We start from the raw sequence: 27,924 nt of genomic DNA, 5'->3' as shown, positions 1-27,924 counted from the left end.
ACAACATGAACAGCAGTCAGCATCAATTCCTACCCCGAACACGCTTTCACATACTGGGATTTGTGTTTGTAAGTGTGCGTGCGACTGTGTTTAAGAGGGGGCTTATTCTACCTGACTATGTAGCGGGCTTCAGAAAAGCGGCACGCCACAAAGAGGCCTTTGATGATGTCGATTTTCTTATTCATGGCCTGAGGCAGCCGGGTGAAAATTGAGATTCACAGAGGAAGAGCGAGAAAAAAGAGAAGGGTCACCAGCGAGTATAGACTGTATGCTCAATTTAAGAAGAACAAATCAATCTAAATAAGAAAAGGAAGCGGAAGGACAACATGATTGCATTAATAATTCAAACCAGGTAACTCTTATTCACAGGCGGAACATTTAGACTCTTCCGTCTGAAGTTTACAAACAAACAAAGAAAACTTCTTAGCTGAAACACAATTACATAAACATGTCCCTTCGTTTCCCTCGCTCGCCTTACTACTGAGAGGCAATCGGAGCGGAAACAATATTTCCCCAGCACTGCTCTCCGCTAATGAAAATGCTTTTCTGCGACTCACCGAGTTCCCACTCATGCTGGCAATTTCCTTCAATTTCTTGAACACGCCCCCTACTGTCAGGCTGGCCGGCTGGAACATCATGCGCTGGTTGCTACGGGAACTCTCGGCCACGAGGCCCAAATCTCCTTTCTCCTGCGCCTCTGCTTTGATTTTGTCCAATTGTCGCCCTGGAAACAAGAGCAAGGTGGTGAGCAACAGTTGCCTGGCAGATTGCCGAGCAAAGATGAGTGGCGCTAATAGTGCCCCTGGGAATGCACAAGTAAACGTTGGGCGTGTGATGGAGATGACGCCATGGTATGTTATGTTACCGGTTGCTTGAGCTACAGCTTTCATCAGCACCGTCTCTCCAACGCCCAGCTCCATACCCAAGTATGCAGGACCGAGCTGGTTTAAACACAAGTACACGCAGAAGAGCAGGTCATCTAAGAAAACACACACACACATACACACAGCTTTAGAATACACAGCAAATGTTGGGGCCACAAAAAAGGTTAAAAACAGAGAAAGCATGCGACTAGGCATGTGACCATGCCTAACCATCTTATACATGCATACATACTTACAGCTATGTATACATATTTTGCTCAATATTACATACATGGTTTTTTTCTCTCTCTCGGTGTAATAATGATATGCATAAACATCTATTAATACTAGCCATATGCATTAGGGATATGTGCAATAATATTAGCACTTTAACTATACGGATATCTATTAATGCTTTTTTTTTTTTTTTTTTTTTTTTTTTATCTATTAATGCTAACCATGTGCAATAGGGCTATGGGCAATAATAATAGCACTCTAACAACTAACCAGTCCACGGATGGTGTGCAATGATTTCATAACTAACCAACCAAGCTAAAGGTGAGGTGCAGATTCTTATTTAAGACAAAATATTAGCACATTTGCACTTTTTCATCTGCCTTATGCACTTTAGCTGCAATGGTTGTTATATTTGAGTCTTTGTATTTAATTGTACCGTCTAATGTTGAAGTTTTCAATTTTTTTAAATGTACTTTTTGTTGAACACAACATTACCCTGCCAGGGACTACAGATGGAAACTAGCCTGTGGCTGCAATCTGGCACATTTACATGTTCATGTCCATTAATGTGCATTGTCCCTTGTCACAAATAAATTATTAAATAACAAATAAAATGTGGAATAACAGCTAAGTGGGACACAAACTCGCATGAGAAAATACATTAACTAAACTCACTAAAAGATGTCCTCCAGGACACAAAACAATATCTTTGAAAAATAAGCCAGCATCCAAAGCGAAAAAATAAATAAATGAAAAAAAAAAAAATCAACAAACCCACTCATCCTCTCACTTTCACTTTCAACCTGGCACATGCTTCATCATCCTCATCATCATCTCCATGATAGAGTGGCTGCCAGCCAGTCGCTTGTGTGTACCTACATCAGCATGCATTACTGGGGAGATAAAAATCAGGTTCACCTGGAGACAGCAGCAGCACCGAGCGGAACAGGTTGGACAGCGTCTCGATGTTTCTCAGCCTACCAAATAAAAACAAGATTGCTTTGAGAGGAGGAAGAGGAGATAAATGAGATTCAAGGACATCCCGTGAATACCGGGAGGTGGGAAATGAGATCTGTATGGAGCTTCTATTAGAACACCAGACCTGGAGAGGCGCCTGGAGGACTGCATTACATTATTTTTAAGATATTGAGTCAACAGCAGAAAAATGGTCATTCAAAATCACGAAGAAATAAATTAAGTATTTCTAACCCTTCTTCATGTCAGTGGAGAAAAAAACAATAAACAGGATTAAATATTCTCCTTTTCTATTTAATTTACAGAAAGTTTTACTTGTTTCACTTTTGAAATATTGACTAAACTTAAATTCCACTCCATAAACTAAACATAGGCAGCCTGAGTTAAAATATACCTAAATCCTCACAGAATTTTGCATACATAGAAACCTCTCCAACCAAAGATGCACTTACCTGCCAGAATCCTCTTCAATCTTTTCGAAGGTCCGCGCCACCGCCAGATATGGCACTCTGGAGAGTTTTAAGCAGGTAGTTAACAGACAAATCATTACTAAAGGTTTTCACAATCCCCACGTTAAGCTCAGTCAGCTCCTGAGAGCGGCTCAGAATTATAGAGACCAGCTTTGACTTGGGATAATGGGTGCTGCATCAAGTCATGATAGAGATTCAATGTTGTTGTTACAATGACCCTGACGCAGAGGTAAAAAAAACAATCACAATGCTCCACATGGTGAGAGGAGGAAAACTCAAGAACAGAAAATTGGCTCATAGTGTAAATGCTTGCATGATTGTTTTTTACAGATGCGTACACTAACACCCATTGAAGACCTTTATGTACCACATACTTTTAATGCATTTAAAACACTCCTTAGAGCTTCTACTTAAAAAAAAAAAAAAAATTCATTTTCATGTCTCAGATGAGCCACGCTTACAAAATGAAAAATTCTAACTGAAAAAGGGGGTCTGTTTAAAAGATAAATTCATGCAGAAAACATTGGCTCAAAAAAAGATTTGTTTTGTGCTTAAAGCAAGTTAAAACGCTTTTTTTTTTTTAAATATTGTTTTTTTTTAATCTAATTATAATATTGATTGATTGCTGAGGATGCTGAGTGTATAAATGGCTTGTATTTACAGTAGATGTGCTGTTCTTAATTCTGTAATAATTGTTTTAGAGTGTCAAACAAAAGTTATGAATATAACTATGGTTCTATGAATCCCGAATGACAGCCAGAGGCGATGCTTAAAGCACTGGATGTTCCCTTCGCGCATGCACAGTTCGAGTATGCATATCAACAATGTTACCTGTGACCCCTGGGTGACCCAAGAAAGGTAATAGATACCGGTGTCACCAGAGGTTCATTTCCTACAGAATCTTCTTGCGGGAACACAAGGCTCCTGACTGACATGACACTCTGGCGATCAGAGCCCCCTTGAGAAACAAAGCCACAAGGTTGTGGCCCCACACTGTGCTATTGTTGATCCTAGCATGTCGGTTCGATATTGCAGTTACAAACTTTTAAGGTGGATGGAGCCCGACCCTTATCCAGGAGAGACTGCAACAAAGCACTGGATCCTCTCCATAAGTGAAGGCGGTGAGGATTGGGATACCAAACCTGACCCCCCAACTGGGACAACAGATCTTTCCTGTTGCGGAGACAACATGGATCGCTGAAACAGAGTTTTCACAGCAGGGGGAACCATGTCCGAGCTGGCCAGAAGGGGGCCACCAGCAACAACATGTGTGTCTGCAAAATCAAAGGTAGCGGTGGAAAGGCGTAAAGGAGGCCTTTTGGCTAAGGGTGCACCAGCGCATCTTGCCCCAGAGGACTGGTGGTTTCCCTCACAGAAAATCAAAGGGGACAGTGGGTTGATTCCTTCGAGGCAAAGATACAGTATCAATCCCTGCTTTGCCGAAAAAACTCCAAATCACGCGCAACACCTCTGGGTGGAGGCGCCACTCTCCCAGTGAAGGCTTTTGACGGAGAGGGAGTCGGGGGGCAGTCGACTGCAACAGTCGGGCAGACCTGGTCCCCCCTTGGTGGTTTATGTGGAAGACAGTTGAGGTGTTGTCTGATCGCACGAGTATGTGTCTTCCCCTCAGGTACGGCAAAAAGTGCTCGAGAACCAGTTGCGCTGCTCGCAGTTCCAGCACATTGATGTGATCAATGCTGTCCTGCACAGACCACCGTCCCTTAACTGTCCTGTGCTGCCAGATGGCCCCCCCCACCCGGACAGGCTGGCATCAGTGGTGACGGTCTCGTAGTGGCCTGGGGCCACATACAATGAGACACCTCTCAACAGGAAATCCCGGTCTCTCCAAAGGGCCAAGACATGGAGGAACTGTTGTGACACACTGAGCTTCCGGTAGCGGTGCCGCTTTGCGTCCAGGTGGAAGCCGTTCGGCCACCTCTGCAGGGGGCGAAATGATAGCAGATCCAGTGGGACCACAGCTGTCATGGATGTCAGCTTGCCTAAAAGTTGCAGGAAAGAGAACGTCCCTTACCCGATGAGAGGTTGGCTGTGACCTTATGGACATAGACTCATAGCAGGTTGGGGTTAGAGTAGCTTGTTCATGTGGACATTGCCGCTATCCTTAACCTCAGACCAAAGCTCATTTTCATTTCTGGCATTTTAAGTAAGTTCTGGTCTGCCTGTACTTTGGAACAGGCACTCAAAGCAGCACCCAGAGGTTATATAAAATTGTATCATGACCGACACATCTCTAACTGGTACACACAATTCCATACACACACACACACACACACAGAGACGTCTGCATAGCTTTACTTCATTGCTGCCAACTGTGGGGAAAGCAGGGGTGGCAGTGCCTTGTATTATGGTGGCATTTGCCACACTACTCCACTCGCATCGTAGAGCATCGTTGGCATGAAGATTGTAACATATGAAAAATCAGAGGAAACATTGAACGCACACATGCTGCGCTGCAAGGCAACATGCAGAGATGGGAAATTAACAGCATGTTTAGTAAGAGATTGAGGAGAACTGCTCCACACAAAATGCTGTGTATGGATGTCTACTCTAGACATTACAGAGATAGGACAGGCCAGATGCGGACCGGGGGCCACCTACTGAGTACGACTGCTATAACGTATAAATATACAATATAAAGAAAATCTAGAACCCCATTTCTCAGCATAAATATATTTCCACAAATATACTAGAATAACCATTTCCTTTATCAGCATGTCAGCTGCTGCAGCTCGTTACAATGAAATGGACAGACCTCAGATAATTCTGAATGTAGAAATGTAAGACGTTAATAAAATTAGGCCGAGACATAACCTTCCGCTCTGCGCTGCGTGCTTGGCGGATAAGTTATTCAATGTTAAATGCACTCCAAACCTTTTTAGCAAGTTGGGTATAGTCACAAATTAAATTAGAATCTCAACAGCAATTTGTCATATTTAATTTTCAGTAGTAACATGTGAAAATGAAAGCAAGAGGGCCAAAAACATCATAGAGAGGAGCTGCTAGAGTGACTATTACACCTCATGAAATAATAAGAAATAAGTAAAATGACTATAAGTAGAATCTATCCAGTGGATCGAGGTTTCAACTCTTTATGAGAAAATGTTATGATAAAATCATGTGAATAACTTAAAAAGCAGTCAAAATTGAAGACCAACATTAAAATGCTGCTTGATTTGAGACATTTTGAAAATTCGAAAGCTGTAAAACCGTGAATAAATCCATTCAGCCTGAGTGTGATTACAGTCTTGAGAGGGTTAACCTTGTGATGTTTAGTTGATTGGAGTTATCTTTCCTTGACAGCCACAAGTGGTGTGAGACAATGAAATTTAGATGAGGGAATACATGTCGGAAATTTCTGTCCACTCTTGATTCGTGGCAATTTTCTGGCAGAGAATTGTCCATAAAATTCCATCACAAGTCATGTCTAAATGAATACAGAGACAAGCTGTTTTCCATTTACTCCTCTAGTTCCTGAAAAATCACATCACTGCCCATAAGCAAAAAGTTTATATTGTCAACTGAGTTCAGGTGAAAGTTTACAGTGAAACGCTCATTTTGGAGTTCCAACAAACACTTGTTTCCCAAAACTCTTTTATAACCTTAAAGAACAGCAAAAAATCTATCTGCGTTTAATGCAGAAATTTCAAATGCTGATATCGCATAATACTCCCGTATTCTTTGAACTATAAGTTGCAATGGAGTAGAAGTCGCATCACTCAAAAAATGAGTCGTGAAGAAAGGAAAAGAATATATATATATAAGTCGCTATGGACAATTAGTCACATTAATTATCCCCAGCCACAAAGTGTGGAAGGAGGATGTAGGTTTGAGCTCCATCCGTCCGTCATTGCATCTGTCCGACTTAAAGGGGACAGCTCTATTCAGAAACTGTTTAAGATAGAATAATAGGGATGTAAAGATTCACTCAACTCCCGATACGATTCGATTCACGATACGATTCTCTCACGATTTATTTTACAAAATGAGACTGTAGACAAATTTTTTTTTTGGGAAAAAAACTAGAAAATACGGTACTATTTTCCTTTTATTTTTCATTGTCAAAAGAATTCCTTGATAAACTATTCAAAACAATGCAATTTAACTAAAAATAAATCTTGAATGAAATAAATAAAGGAATAATACAAATGAAAATGAAGCCTATTAATTTAAATTCTGGTTCTATAATAAAAAATGCAAAACTGCATAATAGTTCTTTTTCTTTTTAAAAGTGCAACTGAAAATGTATTTTGTGCCTTAACAATTGGACTTTAAAAAAAAAAAAAAACGTGATTGCAATAATTTACGTCATATTTGTTTGGACCTGCAGAGGGCGCTGGTAACACAGTGGTCGGTTGGCATGCAGATATCTTGCAGTGAAGAAGAGAAGCTATGCTAGCAGACAGAGCTAATAGAAAAACGTGACTTTTACAGATATTCAAGTAATATTACAGATATTCTTTCGGTGCTAAAGGGGTAATGAATCATTTATTAACATATTTAAGAGTAGAAGGCGGCCAGAAATAAAGTATTAGCGTACTCCGCCCGCCGCCTACACTTGTGGATAGCGCCCTCTGCTGGTTAAAAAAAAGTACTGCGATTAAATTTTCAGAAAATTGATATTAACCGTGATACCTATGAATCGAATTTTAACTGCCTTACGATTAATCGTTACATCCCTATAGAATAACCAAATTAGGTGTGTGGCTCCAGGGTATAAATATCTTGGAGTTTGAAAATGACAAGCACAAAATTATTTTTTCTGGAGTTATTGCCCTTGTTCCATTTTTTGGACTCTGTTCGAGGTATCTTCATAGGGGACAGCTGTTCTTAGAAACCGTTACAGATAGTTATTAATTTTATATTCTGATGTGATAATTTTTTATCTATACATCTAAGTTCTTAGATTTATGACATTTAGGAATGGCATATTTTACGACCTTCAGATTACGAGATTTTGTTTGTATTGGGTCTTTCTTGGATGTCTTTAAGTTTATGTTTCAGTAATTTTTTTCTGTGGTAGGGGGGCAGTATATAGTGGTCACAAGCCTACAGCACCCTCTCACGGCTGTAGACAGTAATGTTTACTCCTTGGTTCATGTCAAGTAAATATAAATTAACATTTTAAAACATGTTAAATTTGATATGCAAGTCACACCTGACTCTAATTTGCAGAACCAGCCAAACGATAAAGAATAGTGTGACTAACAAAAGGGAAAATACTGTACTCAATTCTCAGCTACGTTTGATAATGTGGGAATCAGATTTAAGGTTAATTGTGTAAGTAAAAATAAAGTCTAGACTTACTTCTGGCCATGTTTCCAGCAGGCATGATCCACTGGGTGGTAGTTGGGCCTGGCTGGGTTGTATTCCGTCTGTCCCGAGGATGGATCACTATGGGAACAGAAACACAAAAAAATGAAGGTTACATATTTCTTCTTTTATTAACAATTAATCCATTCACCGTAGCCAACATGCCTGTTTAAATATAAAAGATTTCAACAGGAGAGTCTAACAAATCAATCAATATTTTCTGTAGCGAGATTGTGAAAAGAAGTTGAACTAATTATTTGAAAACTGCCAGTTACCATTCAAAGGCATTCATAGGCAACATCAAATTTATTCTTTAGTTAGTTTAGCCTTTACAGAAGTAAATGTATGATCTCAGAATGTTGATTTGCTCTGAACACAATTAAAAAACCTTGACTCGCTTCTAATATTAGCACAAAGGCTGCAATCTCCTATTTGTATTCAATGTCCATCACTCCTTTCCTGTCGCACAAAAGGCAGTAATGAAATATAAATAGAGAGATGAAAAATGTACTGCCTCATTCTTCAGACTAAGTGTGGTCAGTGGCCGTGATGGTTAACATGCCCTCAAAATAACAAAGGAGCATCGTGCAGCTGCAGATGCTTTATTGAAACATTTGGCAGGAGCCTTGCATTACAAATGGCTGGTTAAAATGATTTAGAGCAAATGAAAAAAAAAACACCAATAGGCTTTAGGTTGCAGGAAATCCTTAAGGTAAAGGCCAAAACCTGTTTGTTTACGCCCACACACTTGCAGTTACATAAAGCTTTTGTGCACAACAACAAGCTGAAGAAGGAAACGAAATAGTCTTCTGTCCTCTGAATGAAAAACATCTTAAGTAAACATCTGAGTTATCCTGTTCGCTATGAGATGAGCTGCTGGTTGTGTCACAGAATAAGTCTCTAAAAGTCACACTTTTAAAATGTTTCCATGTTCTGAATCTGAAAGAGGACATTTCTTTGGTGCAAACATAAGCCTAAAAAGTGAAACATGCATCTGTACTAACACGCTGTAAATCTTAAGTGGAAAATGTACAGCACAATAGAGGAAAGACCTGTGTGTCCATTAAATTAACCAAGTACGACAAGCGATATATGAGAAAAAGAATCGGACACTGTGGAGGAGCTGCAGAGATCCACAGCTTTTGTACGAAGATCTACAGACTGTGCAACCAACAAATCTGGCCTTTGTCAAAGAGCTTTTAGAGAGAAGCCACTATTTAAAGAAAGTCCTGTTTTGATTTTGAACCCCTACCCTGTGATGTCTCCCCATACCAGCTTAAGGGGCTTTTCTGTTGTTTGTCCTTTTTTAATCGGTACCGTCGTAATAACTGTTCCTTAATAAATGCTTATAAACATGATACATCATACTTTTGAGCATAGAACAGTATTTCTAAAGCAGAAAGAGACAATGTATTTAAACCACAGAAAGCCATGACAATTCAAATTATCAATGTTGCCCAGCATGACTTTATAGTCTTTTATATCAATGTATAAGATCTTTTTAATATAGATCTACAGAAATGTAATTCAAGCTTATGTCAAAAATGTCAATTGAAATGTTTCTCCTATAAGTTCAAACCTTTTTGTAGGAGTGTTTCAAGCTTTGAAGTATTCACTTCAAAATCTGAGCAAATGATCAAAAAACCATATGAATAATAAAAATGTTCTAGTTGTCACATTTGTAGATTTCTTTCCTCTTGTGATTCTGCAACAACAGTTGCTACTAAATACATCAGACCATAAGGGGAATTTCTATAGACTGAGACATAAAAGCATTTTTTTCCACTCCCACACAGTCTCTTTACCACACAGACAAGGTCAAAGGGACTCCATCACAGAGCCAGTTCAACGATAAATCTGCAACCTTTTCCAAATTGCAAATCAGTAACCATGAATTACTGGAGTGCACACAACAGCTATTTCACACAACTTTGTTATTGTCACGTTAAATTGGAATGACTTTCCATCCCGCGTCGAAAAAGGAAACGCTGAAAACAAAACAGAGGTCATGGCTGAGTGTTAAAGAGAACATATTATGAAAAATCCACTTTTGCAGTTTTTTTGATCACGTATGAGGTAACTTGTGAGTCCACCACACAAAATGTGAAATAAAACCATCCAATCTTTTGTTTGTGCTCTGTCTAGGTCTTATAACACAGAGATAATTGCTCCGTTTCAAATTTTCTACATTTGTGACGTCACATGTGAAATCGGGAAAGAAAATACCCTCCCCTCCGATGGCAACTCCACCCCTAACTTGATGAAAACGTTTGCATAAGTCCGCCATTGTTTTTCACACTGAATGCAACTGTAGCGACTGCACTGACTTCAGTCGCCCGTGATGAGTGGCTTGAACATAGTAGTGCTTTTTGGTCACTCCATCTGTTCATCGCTCCAATGAACAGTGTGTGCGCGTGTGCATGTGTGTGTGTGCGCGTGGTCCTGTATCAGATACAGATAAGATCTTTTTCAATGCAACCTCAGAGTGAACGGTCAAGGAGGATTTAATGCGCATTTGATATGGTGTGAACAGCCTGCTGCACTCATGGAGCAAAGAGGGACAGGGACATTTGTTTAGCACCCACTGTTGAATCAATCCTTTTTCTGCACAAGAACATGGATTATCCTTATATATTTTATACATGGAATATGTAAATAAGTGCACTGTTTGTTGGGCGCTTTTTTCCCCGTGCGCTGATCTGATGTTGACATTAACAGTTGTCTGTTAATGAATACAATGATTACCACTAAAACAAGTGTAAAAATGTCATCTGTATGAGGAACAAAAAAGGTTTTAACTGTCGATTTCAGGTCGGGTGCGGATATGAATACCTAATGTCTGTCGGACCTGTTGGTTTCAGTTTTGCTCTGTCGAGTTCGGGTCAAAGCTTGAAGGTTCATATCATAAGTGGTCTGTGTTTAAAAGCAAATCGACACCAAAAAAAAAAAACATTGTTTGGTTGAGTTTTCCTTTTTCTCACCACCCTCCTCTGCACCTGCTCATTCATTCTCTGGTTCCACTGCACAAAAACTTTGAGACAAACGCAACAATGCACATGTGGGTCACATTGGAGTCTGATACAGGTCACATTTTAAATGGCAATGTGAACAGACAGACAAGAAAATCGGTAATGAGCATTAAGGCTTGCACTGCGAACGTAGCTGTGTGCCACTTCGCGGAAGACAGGGGTGGGGAAGGGGGAGGTCTATGCAAATCTAGGGACACACCCCCAAAACAGAGCGCTCTCACAGAACTCATTTTTACAGGGTGTTAAATCTCTTCTGTTGCTTAATTCATGTTATGTTTTGACCAAACACCAGCACAGATGTCATTTAGACCATAGGGAACTGTTTTAAAAGGTGAACATTTTGTATATGTCCCCTTTAACGATCATACAAATATTTAAACAACAATCAAGTTTGAGAAAATAATGCACACCTTTTACACAGTCTTACCTCTTCTTGTCTTTACTCTCCTTTTCTGTACTGGTCACTTTCTCCTCTCCTTCTTTTTTCTCTGTTTCTTCCATCTTTACTGCTGCTTTTCTTGGAGCTGTTGAACAAAATGAATGAATTAAAAGAGACGGTGAAGGTGAGGGTGAAGCAGGGGCTGGTGTACGGACAATGTCTCGCACTCTTCCCCCTGCTGATAAAAGCAGAGCATATTTATGGGCACTTTTTAATGCAACCACAGAGCTATGCAAATTGCTCCTTACCAAAGAAACTGCTGATTGGGGTTTTCTTGGCCGACTCCTTATCTTTCTGCTCTTTCGCTTCCTTTTGCTTTTTTGCCGTTTGACTTTTTGGACTTCCTTCCACGTCTTGGATGTCCTTTTCAGCCTCCTCCGTGTTGGCGTCAGTGATCGTTTTCTCTTCCTCAGACTTCTTTTTTGCTTTACTTTTACTTCCTGTCTCCTTTGCTTTTTTTTCTTTCTTGTTGAGACTCCTTCTGGTCACCTGTTCCTCAGTCCCCCTTTCCTCTTCTTCCTTTTTCTTCTCCAACTCCTGATTGGGGCTTTTAGCCTCGGTCGCCACCTCCATCTCCACCTCTTCTCCCTTTAAACCTTCTTCCATGGTTTCATCTGTGTTTTCTTAGTAAAGAGAAAGAGAAAAAAGAAGAAACTGGATTTATGAAATAGATAAATGCCAGCAGCTTTACTCCAGGCAACGCCACTCTTCTTTTATGACCTGATATTTGAAGAGTTTTGCTCAATAAACGCCCCAGGTTGTAGTTTTGAAGTCTCCTCTTCACTCAAGAGAGACAGGGAAGGAAGAAATTACTATTGACAAACCTTCAGCAGTGAGTCCCAGCAGAAAAAAAAAACAAAAAAAAACGGGGTCATACAAGCAAGGAAAGAGCCAGATGTGCAGCTTGAAAAAGTGAAGGTCTGGTGAATAAAATATAAAGTTCACACAGACATGTTCACAAAGGTGTGCTTCTGTGGTAACAAAAAAAAAAAAAAAAAAAAAAAAAAAAAGAGGCGTTTTCAGATGAAAATTAAATAATAAAATTCAAGAGTGGGGAAAAGGGAATAGGTAGACTTTTGAAAAATAAAACAGAATAGTCTCCAGCTTTACTCCACTTCCTTTTATTTAATAGAAAATAATTTGTAGGAGGAGGCTCTGAAAATCTGTGTCAGATATTCAAAGTCACCCCAGATGTACAAGGAAGAAATGTCATATGACTGAGCCATGAATAGCATGTGTGTCAAAGTGAATATTTTTCACATTCATTTTTGTTTAATGCGACAAAGAGGTTGCACTTTTATGACAAAAAAGGGCCAAAACTTGTCTCAGAGATTAAAAAAAAAAAACTCCCCTGAAGCAATTTTATATTCAGACAATCCCAAAACCCAAACTATAAAGAAGCAGGGCCGGTTGTAGGCAGGCATATATGAGAGGGCAGTCAGAAATGTGAAGTGGGCATCATATGTACACATCATGCTCCAGCACTTTGTTTCCCCTCTGCTTATAGTAACAGAGTTTTCTTCATTGAATTGGGTTGTTCACCATGTGTCCAACCCCTACCTAGAGAAGAGGATTGCACTTAGTCAGGCCTCTACCTTCAGACCAGTCCAACTTGGGTGTCCCACCTGAAGTCTAAGGTCCTGCTGATATAGCTGTCTCTTAAGGTCACTGAGGCACACAAACCCCCTGACCACAATAAGGTGGTAATCCCTCAAGGGGGGAAACTGAAAAATAAAAATTAAATTAAATTAATAAAATATCCTTCATTTAGATTTTAATCAACCAACAACATAACGTATATGTTAACTGAATGATTGTGATTTTGGTTCCGTGTTGAGTTCACCCAGAGGGAGGGGCCTTGGGGTCCTCTGGGGTTTTGGTGAAACTGTTTGGGTCAGATGGGAGTGAATTTGAACAATAGTGGCTGTTTCAGTCTCCCTTAATGGTGACCAATCCCCTCTTGGCTCTGTCATGGTCGCCATTGAGTATGGTCTGGTGACAACAGGGGGTGAAATGGGCTCGGAGGTGGGGCCCTGGCCACCTCTGCTACGGCCCTGGAGAGAGCTGAAATGTGCACCTCAGCCCTGGTGGTGATGGTGGGATATGGTTGGGTTGTGGGGTGTGGCCCTCTCTGGTGGTGATGAGACCCTGCCCCACCCTCTCTCTCTGTCCTCTCTCACCTCCTCCCCCTGCTCATTCACCAATTCTACACGAGATATGATGAGAGCTTCCACCTGCTCCAGAGTCTCATCCTGTAAACATATCCCCAGGTTGAGTCTAGCCCAGGATGAGGCTGTCTGGAGGGGGTCTTGCCAGTCTGCTGTGGGCATGCCCATGAGGGCTTCAAACTCAACCTCCATGGCCACCATGTAGTGGTCCTGGAGGATAAGCAGGGTGGTGTGTTCCCAGTTTTTAGCAATCCCAGTAATTAATGTTTCCAGCCCCGTAGAGAAGGCTGATCAATATTATTGTCCAAACACTTTCTTAGCAGTATTTCTCCAAATAAAAGAAAAGGTAAGCGGACCCGTAAATTACCTGCACTGCTAATGCTGTCCGCCACGCGGGGTCTCTTGTTTTGGTGGCCTTCCTCTTCCTTAATGTCAGGAGACGCCTCCCCCTGACTCTCGCCGTCACTCCTGCTCTCATCAAGTTTTCTCTTGGGAAACATCTTCCTTGCTGAAAAATCAAAGATTTAAAAAAACAAGGCAAGTATTAAGCCCTCTCACAAAAACAGGACTGTTGAGTAATGATAATAATTGCTTATGTAGCGCTTTTCATAGACACTCAAAGTGCTTTACATTGATGTGCATTATTCATTCACTCCACACACAGTGGTGGTATGCTACTATTATAGCCAGTGTAAGTACACCCTAAAACCACTTTTTTCTGCTGAATACATATATGATTAGGTATGAAGTAACATAGTTTATTGATCCTAGTCCCACTCTTCACATTTTAGTCTAAGTACTGAAATTTAGCATTTTTAGCTGCAATATGTCAGTGACTGACCTCTATGGGTTGAACACCAGCTATTGCAATTGAATTTTTGCTATTGGCTGAGATCAGATCAGTGATGTCACCAACCATCACTGTTGGCCCCGCCCCTCCTAAAAAAAGTGTTGGGAACGTTACTCTAAAAAAGTAATTAGTTATAGTTACTCACTACTTGTTCCAAAAAGTAACTGAGTTAGTAAATTAATTCCTCTATAACAAAAGTAACCAATTACCAAGGAAAGTAACTATTTGCGTTACTGTTAAAAAAAAAAAAAAAAGTTGCTATATGTCAAAGAATTCCGATTTTTTTTTAGATGCATGTGTCGTTGTGAGGTGCTTCATTAAAAATGAGGTGCTTACAACGGAGGTCGACAAAGTGTTCACTCCTGGATATAATGTACACTTCACATGCACGTTCTTGCACAATTAATTTAAAGCAGTGTTTGTATCGCCACCTTAAAAATGACAACTTTTCATTGGACTGCTTCACGCTCGCCATCTCTGCTGCTTCATCAAATCTGTAGTGGTTGTGTGTGTGTGTGCTGCGTAAAAAGTAATTAGTTAGATTACCCTGTTACTGAAAAAAAAAAAAAACGCCGTTATTCCAAGCACTGGAAACCAGGAGGAGGAACTGGTTTCCTCCTCTCTCAGCCTTTAATGGGCATTGATTGACAGCTCCATGCGGAACTGTGCAGCATTGTGGGGGCGGGGCTGCTGTGACTGGGCGTGTCTTAACTACTCTAGGAGTAACGTCCATAATCGAGGCATTTTTTAAATTTCTCCCTCGAGGCCGGTCAGCAAAAACCTGGGGGTGTATTTGCACTTTAAGGGCAATTGCTTGAAAACATAAAATCAAAACACTTCAGTCACCCTTTGCAAGATATTATGCAACAGAAAACAAACAATTTCCTCTGTAATGTTATGCAACAGCGAGTTTTGAGGCCGATTTTGTTTTTGGTTCCACATCCTGTTTGAGTTTAGTTCAAAAATTAAGTACACCCCGACTTTCTGCTGACCGGCCACTAGGAGGGAAATTCAAAAATACCTTGATTATGGGCGTTACTGCTGTAGCAGTAAGACACGCCCACTCAGATAGCTAGGCCATTGCTGTGCGCAGAGACAGTAATACACACGATGTGTCTGTACATACCATAGACAGTAAAAAGAATGAACAAGACAATCTCCCCGGTGGGGTGAAGCTTTTATTTTTAGTGCTCCCCCTGCTGATTGACTGCAGTACAGGATAGGTCTTAAACCCCGCCTCCTCAGTGATAACTGATGGGATGTGGGTGAAACTGTAAAGTTAAAATACCCATAATTTTTTTCAAAAGCTAAACTCTGCTGTGATTATTAGTTATTGTCACCCTACACTGTGTTCAAGTGCTAATTTTTCTGTGAAGTTTGTTTTAAATAAGTTCTTTGAGATTGAAAAATGGAATTTTACGTCATATTTGACGATGATTGACAGCCGCAGATCTTGCGTAACTCTCTTTGTGAATAGCAGTTACGTCGTAAAGGAAAGCCGAGACGCCATTTAACTAGATATTTGAGTTGAAATATATCATGGTTATGTACTAACCTCTATGATCTGAACAAGCCGGTGGTAGAATTTCCAGTGGGAAAGATACTTATGTTCTTGGTGTAGCTGGCCAACGTAAGTCATCAGGGCAGTACGCTAAATGGGCGGGGTGTGTTACCAGGGCTCCTCCCGCTGGACCCTACTGCGCAAACTCTGGCTCCAAAAGATGTTGAATTTGCAAGATGGAAGCGCCCCTAAGTGCAGTATTTTGGCTTCAATAACATTGAGTGAGAACAGCTGATCACAATCACGACATGAAGCTCACACACAGCCTTACAGACACCACTCTCCCACCACCCCGCACACATAGAGATAAGACATACACACACGCACAGAACGATGGGAATACGCACACTATGTGTCTGTAAATACACACCCTGTGATTAGCGCAGAATCTGCTCTTAATAGAAGCACAGAGTCTAAAACGGCACCGCTACAGCGGCTGTTTCACACAGAACACAGTCTTCCTCATTAGGCTGTCTGTCAATACTCACCGTGGGCTTTGATTGGAGGAAACCCTCTTCCTCCTCTCAACTTTTATAGGAGGGGCGGGGCCAATAGTGAAAGTTGATGATGCAGGGGAATCTTAAAGAATCCGTTTCAGCCAATAGCAAAATGTACTTGTAATAGTTGCCGTTCAACCCCTTGTGGCCAGTATATCGGACATTTTACAACTAAATACAAAAAATTAAAATACTTTTACTAAAATGTGAAGAGTGGGACTAAGATCAATCAACAGCACTACTTAATACCCAACTACATACTGTATGTATTTAGCAGAAAAATGTTGATTTGGGGTGTAGTTACTCTTTAAGGTTCCTGCACAAACAGTGGTGCTGAGGATTCCTCATCGATATTATAATGAATGCATCAACCAAATACCTTATTATTACAATTTCTTATCATGTGTAGAACTCCTTTTATGTGACGTTTTATTAAGGATGTGCATCGGCGTTGAAAGCAAACACTGCAGTCATAAAATGCAAAAAGGACAAGATGATGAAAAGAAATTGCACTGCTTTCCTGTAGCAGAAGTAGGATGAAGGAGACATAGTGGAGAAGAAGGTGCTTCTCTGAAGCACACAATGCTTCTGCAGTAATAAAATCTGTAGCTTTAAGTGGCTCAAACCCTCCCGGTACATTCTTTGTGTGACATAAGATGTAAAAGAACAAACATCAAACCGCTCGAAACATTTCCACACGCTTTTCATTAAAAATGCATAAAGGGAAAAAAAATAAATACATCAAGCTCTCCTTCCATTCAAACCATGATATGTTTGAGCCGCCGTGTAATACAACTATTAAAACATTATTACGCTAAACGTGTATGTTTCTCTAATAATGAGTTACCGAATGCAGCAAAAACAAACAGAAAACAGGAATCAGACAATCAGCAGCAATAAAAAGGCGACACACTCTGCTGGTTTCATCAGGGCCTAGTCAGCACAAGACAACACTACAGTAATGATATTATTAACCCAATGCAAATACAAGCTGAAAAATAGCATTACAAGCTGGAGGAGGGAGGAGAGGAGACCTGTTGAGATTAGTAAATTACTGCGGCAAATTACAGTATTAAGCTCAGGGAGTGAGGGGAAGGGATAAAGTGGAGAGAATGTCGTATGCTTTCAAATTGTTCTCATGTTTCATTCTCACCCCTTTGTTTTACTGGTAAATATCACTTTGTGCCACTGCTAACAAGTGTTCAAATGAAACAGCCTGAGGCAACAACACCTTAAATCATCTCCAGGTGTCAAAGGATAAAAGTGAAGCCCCTGCTTTTGGTTTGACTCAGATGATGAACACTGACCAGTTTTGCGTTTGACGATCCCAGAAGGGGAGATGGAGCTCGGGGATCCCGGTGAAGCCGAGGATGCTGGAGTAGCAGGAGTGGCCGGAGTGGCCGGAGTAGCCGGTGTGGCGGGGACCACGGGTGCGGCTGGGGCTGGCGGTGGAGACAATGGAGTGGGGGCGGCCTTAGAATCTTCCTCCTTCTGAAAATTAAAAGACGTGATGATAAGAAATAAGCATTGTGATCTCGCATTAATAGCAATATTAATCTAAAATATGTAATACGAACAAGTTCAATCTCAAATGGGCCTCAGATAATAGGCGGCAATTTTATCATTTTTGTGCCCTAGTTTGCACTTCCACGTATAATAGTATTTAAAGTTTATAAGGCACTGACCATATCAAAGCAATAAGAGACAGATATCACTCCCTGCAGGATCGTCACTTCAATTTCCTTGATTTTGTGACCAGTTTTTGTTTAATTTCGGGAAATCTAGGGAATAATTTGAGGAAAATTGTAGGATTTTGGAATAATTATGAGTACTTAAAGCTAGGGGAGGCAATTTCTTCCAGATACACTTTTCAAGTTTTTGGTTGAAATTGTCTTTATGTCCTCATAGAAATAAAGATCTTATGTGCTCTGAAAAAGGAACGAAGAAAATCTGTCATAATGTAGCAGCTGTAAATCTGCAATAACTTTGACAAATGAAAAAAAGGAACCATTTTTTTTAACCAATCACGTCTCCCTGCTCGTTCTCGACCCCTCGCATGCACAAGCTCACACTGAATACTGTACGCGTAAAACAGAGTTTTTGGTCACGTGTGTGTGTGTGTATATATAAATAAAGGTAAAGTTTATTTTATTGTTTACTTACCGCTGAATGAGACGTTTCTACACAAGCGATGAGCTGAGGTTTGCTTCTGCAGCAGCTATGCGCGTAAAGGCGGAGCCATCAGGGAGGCTACATTCACAATTATGCTAGTTTTTGAAAACCGCCTACCCTACCTTTAAAACCATTTCAGAATAAAAATGACTGCCATCATGTGATCATGGGGAAAACTGTGAGACCTGGCAAAAAATGTGCAGTTTCACTGATTGTGTGTGTTTGGAGGCACTGACATAACTTGAACTGAATTACTTGTAGGTAAAGGGAACCTACTTGAATGTTATTTATGTTGGGCATAGGAGCATTTTTGCTTCTGCCTGTTTCAGTCTTGTTATATATATTTCTAAATTGTGATTTGTTTGAATATTTTTTGATGTTAGATTGAAACAAACAATTTAATTGAAACTGTAACTAGATATTTGAAGACAGTTTGCTTGATTCAATGCAAATTATAAAAGACATGTCTGTATTCAAACCAATTATTGTGCTGTATGTCACAATGTTTTAAAATAGTAAATAGAGGTAGAGTGAAGTGCATCAATAGACAGTGACTATTGGTCAGTCTATTACAGGAAAACCTTGGTAATCTGATAATATTAACATCAACTGATGCTTAGCAAATAATTTCCTTAATGTCACAATCCAACTTACCACAAGGCTGCTTTGATTAAGTCAAACACAAGTAACAATGATGGGATCATTGACTTCGATCCATCATCCTAGACATTGTAAATTCAGCACTAAATACAGTATTATGGTAAATCATCTTGAGTCACAGCCATGTATCGACAGGGCACAACAAGGACTCAAACTGCCATCTTATTTACACTTCTGTCTAATAAATCAAGGAAGTTCTGCATGTGCGTGCGTGCATGCTTATGGAGCAAATTTCTCCCCAACGCAGTGTCTGTTCGACCTGAAACTTTTTTGACTGCGTGCACATAGGTTGAGTGTGTGCATGCATTATTTTTGACTTATTTTGTGTTGCAAAATGTTTATTTTAATTTAATTTAGCCCGGACGGCACATTCATGTTTACCCAGAAATGAAACCTATTCAGCTTTTGACCTCAGCGTGAGGTCATTTACAACCTCTTATAATCAGTAGAAGACCCTCCTCCAGTCCACAAAAGAATGTCAATATTAAAAATGTTTTTGTACTGCTAAAAGTTATTTAAGTGTGTTGCAAAACATTTATTTTCATTTTGCTTTGAGATTACGTCGTGGTACTTCCGGGTCTGGTTTTTTTCTCTCAAGTCTCACGCATTGGGCGTGAGACTTGAAAAAACCCACAGAGGATAATGAGTGAGTCCCACATGGCAACCAGGAGGACAGGTAGCGAGTCACACTCCAAAAAACATAAATTACAGAAAAATATCCCAAACAAAAAAAAATATAAAAATGAGTTAAAAAAAAAAACAACAAACATTTATCATGCGCATGGCCCATAGAATTAAACCAGGGAAATCGCACAAATTATTTTTCTTTGCACTAGCAAATATACCACTTTATAACACTACAGAGTATGTACACCTCTTTGTACATTCAACCTTCAAACACATACTCATTTAGCCATAATTGACAACTCTATTCTCTATTTAAGCCCCCACTATATGAATACATACTTTCGACAGGCACTGTACTAGTTTTTTTTTTTTTTTTTTTTTTTTTTTTTAAATCAAACAACCAAAAAATGATCAGTCATAACCTACATGAGTTTCTGTCCCATATTCATCTTCGGTGAAATGCTTTGGTCAATATTGGTACAAGAGTGAATCTATTAGCACCTGGTCACAAAACCATTGATCCAACAAAGAAGAAGCAGAGTGAGCTCACACTTAAAATAATGAAGCTTCCTTCAAACTCCTGTCCTTTGATGGACAAATAATGAGTAATTGCTCAACAAGTTCCAAGGCAAATTAATGAGGTGGGTTGGTTAGTTAAGTGTTCTCTCTGAGCATGTGGCTGATGGTCAGGTCCTTTCATTGTGTGGCCTAATCGACAAATGCATTCAGCATTGGGATTTAACACACAATTAACGTGCCTTTGTTTAACAGTGTTTACCGGGTCACCAAACAGACAATGGGGACTGATGTGCCTTCAGAAGCTCTCATGATCCTAATTAGAGGTTTTAATGGAATTTTTAGACAACTTGATGGTTTTCTCACTTTTTTTCCAGTGACTTTCAAGGACTGACAAGACAGTTGATTTCACCACCTGACAATCATACAAACTAATGTTTGTTTGTTCTAGGGTTTATTTCAATGACACCCGAGCAATTAGTCAATCCAGTTCAAAGCCTGAGGGTGAAATAAGGCAGACTAACACGAGGGATGCGCGATAGACCAAAAATATATCCCGATCATTTCTGGTATTTATCAGGGTAACAATAACAAGAAAACAGTCATCAACATCCCCAGCCAGATTGGTTGTCACAACCTTTTCCTAAATGTTCTAAATCTAAGAACTTAGATGTATACATAAGAAAATATTATCACATCAGAATATAAAATTACTATCTTAAACATCCTCTAAGAAAAGCTGTCCCCTATAAAAATACCTCAAACAGAGTAAAAAAAATGGATCAAGGGCAATAACTCCAGAAATAATCCAAAAAAAATTATTGAGCGCTTCTCATTTTCAAACTCAATCAAGGTATTGATACCTTGAAGCCACACACCAAATTTGGTTATCCTATCTTAAACGGTTTCTGAGAAAAGCTGTCCCCTTTAACTCAAATGGATGGACGGATGGAGCTCAAACCTATACACCCTTCCACATTTTGTGACGGAGGATAAAAATCGCAATACATAAAAACAATAAAGAAATAAAACAAACTGGTTCCTTACAAACACAAACTAAATTAAATACATCAAAACTAGAATCAGCTTCAGTAATAGCATTTACACATTAAAAAAGGCTACACTAGCTGCTGACTCAAAGAGCTCATGAGCTGCTATTAGTGTTATTGTTTGCAATTAATTTATATCCTCTGCTTTATAATCAAATTATTTTCTTAAAAAAATATATAAAAACGCTGCTGCTGAGTCTTGTTTATTTTATAACTGATAATAAGTTATAATAATATAATTAAACGAGATCAGGCTGATGAGTTATTCATTAATTACTGAGAGCAGTACTGACAAGATATTTGGTGTAATAATCACAATAGTTAAATTACTGTCTCATGGGACCAGCTTTGTCTTGTAAACATGTGAAATATAATTTAAAATTATTGCATTTCTTAAGTTGGGACAGATGAATAGTGACGTTTTATGCTAACATTTATTTCTATGTTGGATGGGTGTGTGGTCTTTAACCAAGTAGCGTTGTGTGATGTGTTGCAGTACTGCAGCTTCAGGTAAGCTATGACGTAAGCAGCGCTGTCTGTGTGTGTGCACCGCCGCACTCCCGTAAACAGCGCTCCAGAGAATAATAAGTTGTTGATAAAAAACTTGGAGGAAGTTTTTGCTCGTGGAACAAGGTTTTTAGGGGCATTCTTGGCTAAATTGAGGGCCAAATGGCCCACGGCCCTCATTCGAGTGTGTCGCACAATTACATATGTCATCAATGGGAATTTATTGTTTCTATCTTTGGATGACATATTCTTACCGGTCGGAATGGTTTTGACGATATACCGTACAACAATAACATAGGGGTGGGCGATATGGGGAGAAAAAAAAAATCATATTACGATTTTTTCTTTGTAAAATCACAATCTCGATTTTATCGCAAATTTTTCCTTCAGATCTTTTAGACTATTTTTTAAGTTATTTACCAGTAAAACATTAACCTAAATGGAAAAAAAGAGATAAACGATCATTTAAGTCAGGCTACTTTTTAAAAAAAAATTTTTTTGATTCATGTAAGCAATTTATCAAACTGGTTTCAAGTATAATTAACATCAAACAAAAAGGCTGACATGTTCTTTTAGTCACACACAGTCTTTTTTAATTTGTTTAACTAATGTGGTGTAGCATTAGCATTAGTGGTTACCATTTGTTATTGAGGTAACACACTCATCTTAATAAAATCCTACTTTTCTTATGAACCCCTCCTTTCCCACAGTTTGGAAAATAATATTCTTCACAAGATAAAACGTTACTGCTTTGGTTATATTAAGCCTGGGTGATATGGACCAATTTTCATATCTCAATATTTTTCCTCTAAATGGTGATAAAAAATCCATTTTTTTTAAAATATTTTCCCAATATTGTTTTACAAGAGTAACTATAATGGGTCAAAGCCAGTGGATAAAAATGCCACAAAGACCCTTTTAATAATCACTAGCAGCACAATATGAACATTTTGTGGCAGTTTTGGCTTTTTCCTTCATTAAAGCTGAAATGCGTCATTCAATTCTGTAGTGTTGCTTCTTTCAGGGCAGCTCTGAATTGCTGAAAGTAGCTTTTAAACCACTAGTTTTTAAATGACTTTCAGGACGTGGTTTTTCTAAGAAAATCAGCTTGAAGGGGTCACGTAAAAGCTGTGTAAATAGCTTCGTGAGAGCAGCGCAGCGGCTGAGCTAGTTAGAGATGAGAAATGCATGCACTGTTTGCTCAAATGTCTCTCAGTGCTTCCAACACTCAGAACCGATGGAGTTTTAACAGAGGACAGTCCGAACATCTGCACTGAGCCTCTGACAGGCAGCCACTAACGCACAGGAAGCAGCACAGCAACGTGTCAGTGCACTGGGAGGGAGGGGGGAGGGGGAGTGGAGAGTACTTCTGCACTTTGAGCACTTAATAATAACTCTTGTGTATGTACTGCTGATATGAGCCTCACTTAGCAAATTGATTGATTTGGCAAGTAAAAAAAACCTTTTGATGAGCTGTGTGTGGGCACACAGACATATGACAGACACGGCACCGCAAGGGATAACATGTGCACTACAGACTTAGTAGAGACTAGTAGGCCATGGGCTTTCAAGATGGCGACTTCCGACTACTAAGGCAACAGTGTTAGGCCAAAACACACAAACTCACCCAGACCATTACAGTCTATGACACAATCCCAACTGGACACAACAGTGACCCCAACTTACAATGTATTACATAGACAGCAAAAGGAGTGTGTGTGTTTATGTGTTTAGCATGAATAAATGCTACCTTTTGTCTTAAATCATTGGAATCAGTTTATTTAGAGTTATCTTATACAAACTGTATTGTTTTGATGCCAAAATTTGCCTTAACACACTATGTATTCTATCAATTTATAATCGAGAATCGGTTAAAACGAGAATCGATTTTGAATCGAATCGCGAGACACCCAAAGATTCACATCCCTAACAGACGGTTCTACGATCTCCATGATTTGACAGATCGTCGTCATGTTTTAATCCATCAAGATCTAACATCGTCAGATCGCATACCCTTACGATAACACATCACACATTCTTACTAAACACATTGTTGGTTTGTAAATTAAATGCCAAAAATGCTATCGTTACCTTTTCTGTTTTATCCAAGGTTTCTATTGCTTCCTTCCTCTTGGGCGTGGCTTGCTCCTTTACAACCGGCACGTCATCCTCGTCGCTATCCAGTATTTGCCGGCTTCGCTTTGTGACCTTTTTGACTGGGGATTCCACCTCCTGAACACCATTTTGCACCTTTAAGGGGCTCTTCACGGGTCTGTGATGGGGGCACATACACAGGCACAGAGGGGGTCAGATTTAGAGTTTACAGTCTAAAGATGTAGAATCATAAAAAAGGAAAGGACCCCACATTTATGAGAGGTCATAGATGACGCTCTGAAATAAGGAAAAAGCCCTGATCGCTTTCAATAATTTGATACAATAATTTATGTTATTAGGAGTGTTTAATTACCAGCACGTAATAATATTACAGTTCACTTGTTTTCCCCACCATCAAAATAAGCAATACAAGAAACTGACTTAGGTTCATTTCTCTGCCTACTGTTTAATTGTACATGTATAGAGACTAGGGATGTAACGATTAATCGTAAGGCAGTTAAAAAAATCGATTCATAAGTATCATGGTTCACATTGATTTTCTGAAAATTGAATCGCTGTACTTTTTTTAAACAGCAGAGGGCGCTATATATTTATCCTCTTGTCCAAATGCTGAGGCGGCGGGTGAAATCTGCTACTACTTTCTTTCTGGTCGCCTTCTACTCTTAAACATGTTCATAAATGATTCCTTACCCCTTTAGCACCTAAAGAGTATCTGTAATATTACGTGAATATCTGTAAAAGTCACGTTTTTCTATGAGCTCGGTCTGCTAGCATAGCATCTCTTCTTCACTGCTAGAAAAGCTGCATGCCAACCGACCACTGGGTTACAAGCGTCCTCTGCTGGTCCAAAGAAATATGTGACGTAAATACATTGCAGACTGTTTCTTTTTTTTTTTTTAAAGTCCAATTGTTAAGGCACAAAATACATTTTATGCAGTTTTACATTGTTTAATATAGAACCAGAATTTCAAATAATAGGCTTCTTCTTCATTTGTATTATTCCTTTATTTATTTCATTCAAGTTAAATTGCAATGTTTTGAATAGTTTATCAAGGGATTCTTTTGACAATGAAAAATAAAAGGAAAACAGTACAGTATTTTTTTAGTTTTTTTCCCAACAAAAAATAATGGAATATTTTTCTGTCATAATTTGTCTACAGTCCCATTTTGTAAAATAAATCGTGAGAGAATCGTATCGTGAACCCAGTATCGTGAATCGAATCGTATCGGGAGTTGAGTGAATCGCTACATCCCTAATAAAGACAAGCTTGTTTGGATATGTTGAATCATTTTACATTTGGTACAAAGAATAATAAAAACTTACTTTTTAGTTGCTTCATCTGAAGTTTTCTTCTTAACGTCCTTGGTCTTGGGTTGAAAAAAAGACCTGGGGGAAAATATGCAGATACAAAAACTTACTTTTTCCACAAATCAAGTGCAGTAAATTCAAAACGTACAAAGGCATGATTCAAACCTTTCTTTGTGATTTGTGTGAGTAAAAATGTCTTAAATCTGCAACAAATGTTCTTAGAAACGATCATTAAATTGCATTTTTGAGGAAATTTGGCGAGAAAAGCCAGACTTTGGAAAAATTGATGAGTAAATGATCTTCCCTTCACACACGCCTTGATTAATGAAAGTGTCTAATGATACAAAAACGTACCCATAGCCCCTGGGACTACGGGTACGTGGTCTAAGACGCCGCACTCAAGGATCCTTCCTTCTGCTCCCCTGGGGGGTTCAAATCCCTCTTTTGTCATGTATGTTTTTTTTTCATTTGAACATATTTAACAAGGCAAATTTCACCTTTAAAAATACAAATACGAAGAAAAAAAAAACATTTTAGGGTATTTCCTGGGTTAGGGTTAAAATAAAAAGGTTAGCAGGGTAGCTAAAACATAAATATGAGCTAAAATAAAACTGACGGAACTTTAAGTCACGTGGTGCACCTATCACGTCACATAAACTGGCCAATGAGGGGCGCTGCCTATTAATAGACTGTACGTTTCCGTATCAATAGCCACGGCACACAAAAAAAAACAGCATATACCAGTAAAAAAAAGAGGATTTATAAACTTTAATATAAATCTTTTCTACAGACTCACTATAGCAGTTAGGTCAACTTTAGATTAAACTTCCTGTACATATAAACGCAGTAGCAACACTACTTTGACAGCATGCGTTCATGACAGTGAATTCAATATGCTATCAACTGCAAAAAGAAAACAAAAAAAAATTGCATTTCAGGAAACAGTTAAGCTTAATAATTCAATATTAAAAGCATGTTGTTGCAACCAACGACGTGTAAGAGTCATCAATTAAACCAGTAACTATCTGAACTAAAACACCAGGGGGAAAGTTGTATAGTTTAGTAGCAACTTCACGCTCGTAGAGCAGAAATACTAAAACTCTCACCAAAACATGTATTCACTTAAAGTGGAACTAAGATTGAACATGTCACACGGGCATGCTATACGATATAACGTCTTCATTTTTGTTTATTTACTCACTTTGTTCAAGCGTAACTTCAAAGGACGAGACAACTAGAAGCTTTAGCCAAGTAGCTAGCATGTACTTACGCAATGCTCCGCTGCATGGTACCGTTTTGATGTTCTTTCACTTATTACAGAGTGGATGAGAACAAACGGTGAGTGATAGCTCAGGTTTCACACAGTCACAGCAGATAACTCCCGCGCTACAGGAACACAACAACACGGGAAAAAAAACGGCGGCAAAATGACGAGTCACCAAGAGATCGTCAAATGAGAAGATGATCTTACATGATTTTGATTTGGAAACACTGATGGTGGTGGTGTGAAACATGGAAAATACTTTTTCATTATTGAAGGGAATATTAAACTGAAATATTTACACATTTTTTTAGACGGGTCCAAATATGTAAGGCATTACTTCACTTTCCATACAAATAAATGAATTTTATTATAGTAAAGAAATAATAATAATAATAATAATAATAATAATAATAATAATAATAATAATAATAATAATAATAATAATAATAATAATAATAATAATAATAATAATAATGCTGAGAGCATAAATAAATAAAAAAAAATTAAAAATACAGAAAAAATAAGGATTTAAGTTCAGTACTTATGCATGTTTTGTTTTTCTATTGTTTCTTGATAGTTATCATTTTGTGGTGCCAAGAAAAGAGCTTGGATTCAAATAAAATGTGTTATTATTATTATTATTATTATTATTATTATTACTATCAATAAACATTTTGGGTGAGCTTTTGTGAACTTCTCGCAGCATTGTGAAACAGACAAGAGGGCTGATGCTATGTTTGTAAAGTAAGGTAAATATGCAGTTTTATCACGTATATGCACATTTAACACAATAGTCTTGTTTTTATTCATATTAAGTTGTTGAAAATGACACAGTTTCAGAAATGACAGATCAAAGGCATCATTCAGCATCTTTCAAGACTGAGTTACAGAAAAATCATAGAAACAAAGAAAATAGTGTTTACGTGTCACTTGTTGACCCATTTTGGTCAGTAGGTCTGTATTATAATAAAGGCTTCTCATCAAGCTAAAGCAGCTATTATTTATTTATTTGCATTTTCAGAATGTGGCAACTTATTTGCCAAGATGCCACCCACTTGGTATTTTTGGTTGAGTGGCATAGTTGGGCCAAAAAAAAAAACGTGAACTTAATGCATTGACTTTTAGTTAAAATGAGTTAATAATGTTTGGATCAGGTTTTCAGACCGAGTGGTACCTCCTCATTGCACTTCTCTCTTCTTTGCATTGGAACTGCCGGGAAAACTGTGCCGCTCTAAGTTGAATATGTGGGGTGGTAACAAGGCTACTGCCCCCTACTGTTTGGAGT

The 27,924-nt window shown here is 38.9% G+C and overlaps 1 protein-coding gene across 1 annotated transcript in view; it reads right to left on the bottom strand.

Moving 5' to 3' along the window:
• The window catches only part of LOC114479154 (DNA ligase 1-like), an 83,909-nt gene extending 57,091 nt beyond the window's left edge, over positions 1-26,818 (bottom strand). Inside the window, exons 1-13 of the mRNA XM_028472679.1 lie at positions 26,646-26,818; positions 25,391-25,453; positions 24,043-24,223; positions 17,728-17,911; positions 13,880-14,020; positions 11,593-11,967; positions 11,333-11,429; positions 7,871-7,957; positions 2,528-2,584; positions 2,019-2,077; positions 866-979; positions 558-724; positions 112-188 (exon numbers count right to left, since the gene is read on the bottom strand). Of these exons, the coding sequence (XP_028328480.1) occupies positions 112-188; positions 558-724; positions 866-979; positions 2,019-2,077; positions 2,528-2,584; positions 7,871-7,957; positions 11,333-11,429; positions 11,593-11,967; positions 13,880-14,020; positions 17,728-17,911; positions 24,043-24,223; positions 25,391-25,453; positions 26,646-26,662 (1,619 nt within the window). The 5' untranslated portion in view covers positions 26,663-26,818. The remainder of the gene's footprint in view (positions 1-111; positions 189-557; positions 725-865; positions 980-2,018; positions 2,078-2,527; positions 2,585-7,870; positions 7,958-11,332; positions 11,430-11,592; positions 11,968-13,879; positions 14,021-17,727; positions 17,912-24,042; positions 24,224-25,390; positions 25,454-26,645) is intronic.
• Positions 26,819-27,924: the final 1,106 nt, after the last annotated feature.

This window comes from Gouania willdenowi, chromosome 17 (assembly GCF_900634775.1).
Source record: "Gouania willdenowi chromosome 17, fGouWil2.1, whole genome shotgun sequence".
NCBI classification, from domain to species: Eukaryota; Metazoa; Chordata; class Actinopteri; order Blenniiformes; family Gobiesocidae; genus Gouania; species Gouania willdenowi.
The sequence above is the reverse complement of the archived record's forward strand: the minus strand, read 5'-3'. Positions and strand labels throughout refer to the sequence as shown.